This window comes from Marmota marmota, unplaced genomic scaffold, assembly GCF_001458135.2.
Source record: "Marmota marmota marmota unplaced genomic scaffold, marMar, whole genome shotgun sequence".
In the NCBI taxonomy this organism is placed as follows: domain Eukaryota; kingdom Metazoa; phylum Chordata; class Mammalia; order Rodentia; family Sciuridae; genus Marmota; species Marmota marmota.
The window spans coordinates 27,293-33,124 of NW_026009802.1; the positions used below are offsets into that span (position 1 = coordinate 27,293).

The following is a 5,832-nucleotide window of genomic DNA, read 5'->3' on the forward strand; positions in this document are numbered from 1 at the left end:
ATAAACTGAATGGTCACTAAAATTTGGATTTTCCAGTCCAAAAATGAGAAGAGGCAGGAAGAGAATGCAGGGACATGACTTGGGTAGGCTAACCACGAAGGAAAGCGAAAGGTCTAGCTAAACTCATACCACTATAAGGAAAAATTGTCCGTGTGAATTGTGGAGACCTGTCCCTTTGGTCTAATGGTGAAGAGGGGTAGGGGTTGGGAGGGAATGTCTACATTCAATGCAACCAAAACTAATAGATTTCACAGAGGTTTTACTGAAGGATAGTTAAATTCTAAAATGAAGGATCTTCTGTGGCAATTTGATGTAAGGGAAAACAAGCAGCCTTTTCATTGATGAGGAAAAAAATGTGTTCCTCTGCATGAATCAGGCAGACAAGGCATATATGTCTGGCAAGAATCCAGATTCTTGTTATCAGTGAACACCAGAAAATCACCAACTAGGTGATGGGGCTACAAATGCTAAATGGCCTGGGGCCAGGGCCCCAAAAGACCATCCATCATGCCAAACTTGTAACCCAATGTGCATGACAACAACCAGCCTTTAAATTTACCTACATTATCAAAAATGTTGGAATGTGAATATTAATACAGGTCTCTCACCTGACTTAGAGACATAAAATCTCATACACACATTTTTACTCTCTTTACTCCCACCTTAGATGCCACTATATGTAAGCATTCCACTGTATATTTTGTGTACCTATGTCTGAGAAATACGGGAATCCTTGATGACCACAAAAAGAAGATAAAGTTGCAAGCCTGATTAAAATCCTCAAGATGTGTGGATGCTTTCAACAGAATAAAAAAAATTGTTATACTTCAGCACGACATTTGAAAGAGCGAGCCCGCAAAATAAATCAGAGGATACGCACCCAAAAGGAAAATGTCATCAGTAATAAATGACCCTTATGAGATAAATAAACATTATAAATACACTTTTTAAGCTGTGATTGGTTGGGAAGAATTTGCAGGACTGTGTTGATAAACACAGATTACAGAGTTTTACATGGAAAGCCCTGAATCATGTAGGAAAATAGGATCTGATAGTGGACATAAATAGCAGGGCCCCAGGGTAATTCAGTGGGCCACAAAACTTACTGTGTACAAATGACCTTACATCCCTGTTTGTTTGTACCGTTAGTTAACCAATGCTACCAATAAGTGTAGAGAAGGCAGACAACAACAGAATCAGAAAACAGGTGGTGAAGCTAGGTGAGGGCACTCCAACTCCCGAGCACCCTGGAAATCTCCATAAAATGGCCCAAGGGAACACTATAGCATCCGAATGTCCACCACCAGAGAACATAAGCTTCACATGCCTCATGAACCATTCACAGGAATGAAATTCATGTGAAATTTCAAATTCTTTGCTCAGATGCCTCTAACAACTTTCTGTCTCCCTTGCCTGCTCCTTCTCTTTACTCCCACCTTAACATCTGAATCACTCATCTTTCCTTCCAACCAACACCCCCCCCCCATCCCCCAGTACTCTGATCACAACAGGGCACAAACAGACTCAGATTCTGGGTCCTGAACTTTTCCTCTCAGAGCAGGTCTAAACTCTGGCCATTTTTCGTGGTCACCAGGGTCACCAGGGCATTTAGGCATTGCCACCTGGGCCAAAGGCAACAGGGTTGCCCCTTTCTGGCCAAGACATTCCCACAGGCCACAACTACCAATGGCCGTTCATTGCAGCCAGTCCTGACATGAATTATCACAGAAAGGGGATGGAGACAAAGGCAGAGCTGAGCTGTGCACATGCCCAGGGTGATGTCCTTGGAAACTTAAGCCCCTGGAAAGGGTGCTACTCCATCTCAAAGGCCTTAGGGCTCTGCTTCCACAGCAGCTAGGACTCCCCTTCCCTTTGCCGCCCTGTGCCCTCACATAACTGTGGGGCAAAAAAGGCAGGTTGAGCGAGCCCACAGGCCCCTGGCCTTAACCAAAGCTCCCAGGGCCACAGTGCCTCCGTATTTGGGGAACACAGGGAATCTCGTTTCCTGAAGGCTATGGCAATGTAAGCCTGTGTCTCTGCAATGCAGTTGCCCTTTGGGAATTCCAGGCCTGCCAGAAGCAGATTTGCCTCTGCTTCCAGCGTCCAGCACCTGCAGGTTTCCCTCACGGGTGAAGTAGGTGGCCTAACAAACAACAGGCTGGTAGGGCAAAGAGCACAGAAAGCCCTACCTGGGATCAGGGAGCAAGGCGAAATAGGCAAAGGCGACGCTGGCCTAACAGGCTGGGCCACCAGGGCACAGCTGCCAGCTGTGGAGGAACCCAAGAGGAGACATTTGGCATGGGAAAGCCCTGAAGCCGCTTGCCAATTGGGCCCCAAAGGCGACGGAAATGGTGTGCCTACGCAAGGCGGCTGGGGACAAAGCGGCAGCTGACGTCACAGAGCCCAGCGGCAGGCGCCCCAGCAGGCGGCGCGTGGTGCGGGGGTTGACGCTAAATTCCTTCAGGCGCAAAGGCCTCCGGCTGCGGGCGAGTGGGTGGGTGAGCGCCAGCTAGTAGGCTTAGCAGATTGCAACTGGGCCTTGCTGCTGCCGCCTGGTCGGTGTGGACCAGCTCCAGCCGCGCTTGGGGCCACATGGCTAGTGAAGCAGGGGGCGGGGAAAAGGAGGCAGCGCCAGATCCCAGAGACCAGGATGGTCCGGTTAACTGCCGCCAGGAGGGGGCGTTCAGGGGGTTTGTCGGGGAGGAGAGCCCTGTAGTGAACTGGGCCTCATGGGTGGTGCCTGCGGGCACGTGTGAAGCGGCCGCGCTGGGCCCTCTGGAGGCCCAGCCGGTCCCCGAGGCCTTCTTGTGGATAGAGGGGGCATCTCCCGCCGGAGGGGCGGTTCCTATGCTGCTGGATGTGGTGGAGGTCGTGGAGATAGAGACCCAGGACCAGCAGGAGGAATCCGAAGTACCTCCAGAGGAGAATTTGCTGGTACTGACAGCGCGGGCCTCCAGGAAGAGGCTCTCACCGATGCAGGAGCTCGCGGTCCTTCAGTGGGAGCTCAGGGCTACAACAGCCCGCGGTAGTCGCTCCTATGCTCGGCTGAGGCGGAAGCTGGCCCGAAGGCGGGGATCTTATCTTGACCGCCGAAGGGCTATCATCGACAGCATCCCTGGCTTCTGGGCCAAAGCGGTATCCTTCTCTAGCTCACACTGTGGGGCTTTCCTTAGGTCCGGGCTGGGGGTGTGGCCTTTGGAATTGTCCAACTGGGAAGGCTCTATGGAAATGGCATAGGAGGGCTGGGACGCGGGCACACCAGGAGAGGATGCGAGTGGGAGCAGTAAGAGAGAGCATTGTCGGTGGAAAACGCCTAGTGATTTATGACTCTGCTGGCAGGCGTCACTAGGGCTAAGGCCTGAGAGTCTAGCACCACAGCAAAAAGCTGGCCCAACACAGTGGTAGGCTCTACTCAGCGATGCACCAATGCACCACCACCGAGCAGCACCTTGCCCTACGGAGAAGTCTGCATTCTTACTCCTGGTGATAGTGGAATTCCAAAAGCCTAGGTCTAGTTTTGCAGGGGGAACAAGTCTGGAGACTCTTGTCTGTGGCGCAGATACAGCTCTCAGGTTGCCTCGGCGCCTGCTCTGTTGGCAGTTAGGCCCTCGGCCCGGTGCCATATGGCCTCAATGGCCCCGGCCATGGTTCGGCTTGGTGGTGGTGCAGGGCGCCAGCTGTGTACAGCAGACTACAATGCCAACAACTGCAGTCCGTGTGCAGATGCAAGGAGCTGGCCCTGAACCCCCTCGGACCCCTTTGGTGGCTCTGAAGATGGTGAGCAGTACCACTGCAGCACACAGGGATCTGGGCTGAGCTCTGGGCCCCTCCCTGAAAACACCCATTGATCACACAGTGTGTAGGCAGACCACAGGCCCTCTGAGGAATGCCTGGGGCCTGTACTGGGACAGACCGGTACAAAGGCCCAGCTCCCAAGTCAGGTCCTACACAGCTCTCGGTGTTGGTGCTCTTCCTGCTGGCTCTGGAGCATCTGGCTCTCCCATCACAGTAAATGAGAGCTCCTTGACCCAAAGCAGATGGGGTACCACCCCCAGTTGTCAGCTATCATCACCCACCAAGACAAAGACCTGCTTGGCTACGTGTCCAATTTAGAGGTCAGCCTGAGTCCTTGTGACAGCGGGTTGGGGCATGGATTCCCCTCAACTCTGTATCAGAAGCTCCGTTCTTGCCTTCCTCCCCTGCCTGGCAGGTGGAGGATGTGAGCCCTGCCAAGAATCGCTGTAGCATGAAGTTCTCCTTTCGGCACAACCCCTACTTCCGCAACGAGGTCATCACCAAGGAGTATCTGGTTGGCATCACAGGTAGGAGGGCTCTCCCTATGTGGGGTCAAGGTAGAGTCTGGAGCCTGTCCTCCTGTGGAACACTGCGCTGCCTGATGTGTCTGGCCACCCACAGGGTATAAGGAGACTCATTCAACGGGGGTTCAGTGGTACTGGGATTGTGTAGATGAACCCACCAGCAGCTTTGTGGATGCCAGGAACCTGACCTTCTTCAACTGGCTGGCCACCCGCCACTGCCCAGGCTCCAACAGGATTGCTGAGGTAAGCAGCACTGCGTGTCATCCATCCCCTAGAGAACTGAGAACCCAGTGGGGAATGGGGTGTGGACCTGGACCAGACCTTTCCCACTTGTGCTGCCAGATCATCATGGAGGACCTGTGGCTCAACCCCTTGCCCTACTACTTGGGGGTGGATGACCCAGACAGAGAGAAGCTGCAGAAGGCCAGGTGAGAGACCAGGGGTTGGGGGGACAACTTGTTGAGAGGCAAACTTGTTGGGGGCCCTGTGTCAGAAATGTACAAACCACCACTGCTTTGGCCCAGGGGACTAGAGCCTCAGTGGCAGCAGTGAGACTATAGCCCTGGGCTACTGCTGGCCTCCTGAGGGTGGCTGAGCCATCCTGGGGACCATCAGTGAGGCTGAAGGCCTGACCATCTGTTGACATGGAAGAGCTTTCATGTGGGTCCCACAAAGCCCTCACTCATCCTGGCCACGGGATTCCACAGGTCCTGCCCAGAGGGCTCAGCCTTGCTCCTTCCTCACCTGAAGGCATCCACCAGGGCCCCTACCAATAATCCTTTGAATCCTCTCACAGGGGAAGCCCTGCACAGGCTCAGGGATTGCTTTGGCAAAAGAGGGCATGAGCTGGACCAGGGAAGCCATCCCAGTATTAACACAGGCCTTTCAAAAGGTGCAGAGGTGCTGTGGCATTCCTCACTGTCTCCTACCAGCATGGGCACTGCCCCTGCAAGCATTTTGTGTCCCTCTCTACACAGGAGTGATGACCCTGGCTGCCCACGAGAGGAGGATGCAGCCCCATGGCTTGGCTGACCTCCTTCATGACCTGTGCAAACTCGGGCCCACAAGAGGTGAAATCATCTCCGTGATTCTTCAACACGCGATACACAGTGGAGGGGTTGCAGGATCCACACCCTCAGGGGACAGGTCCTCGAACAAGTGATCCAGTTTGGATGGGCAAATAAACACTCTTGGAGGCTGTCATTTTCCCCTGTCTCTTCTGAAGTGGTGGGTAGGACAGTGCCCCCACACTGTGCCTCTGGTTTTCCATCCTGGGATGCCAGGGTTGCACTGGGTGAGGAGGATGTGATGCTGAATCTGCATCTGGAGTAGGCAGTGCTATCAGGTTAAATCTGATTTCAGGCCTGTGGCTCAAATCTCCTGCACATAGAGCCATTCTGATGGTGGAGTGGGCATGGGGCATTTGCTCTGGTGTCTCTGAGAGGAACAAGTCCTGACTGAAAATGATGGGGTCAGGGGTGGTGGCTTGGGCTGAAACACAATCAACCATCAG

At 53.5% G+C, this 5,832-nt stretch overlaps 1 protein-coding gene across 1 annotated transcript; it reads left to right on the forward strand.

Moving 5' to 3' along the window:
• Positions 1-2,592: 2,592 nt before the first annotated feature.
• LOC125614902 (testis-specific Y-encoded protein 1-like) lies at positions 2,593-4,747 on the forward strand (the record flags this gene model as incomplete). The annotated part of the gene is made up of 5 exons (XM_048797751.1): positions 2,593-3,135; positions 3,601-3,777; positions 4,211-4,322; positions 4,417-4,562; positions 4,662-4,747. Coding segments are annotated over exons 1-5 (1,064 nt in total), but the record flags the coding sequence as incomplete, so codon positions are not given.
• Positions 4,748-5,832: the final 1,085 nt, after the last annotated feature.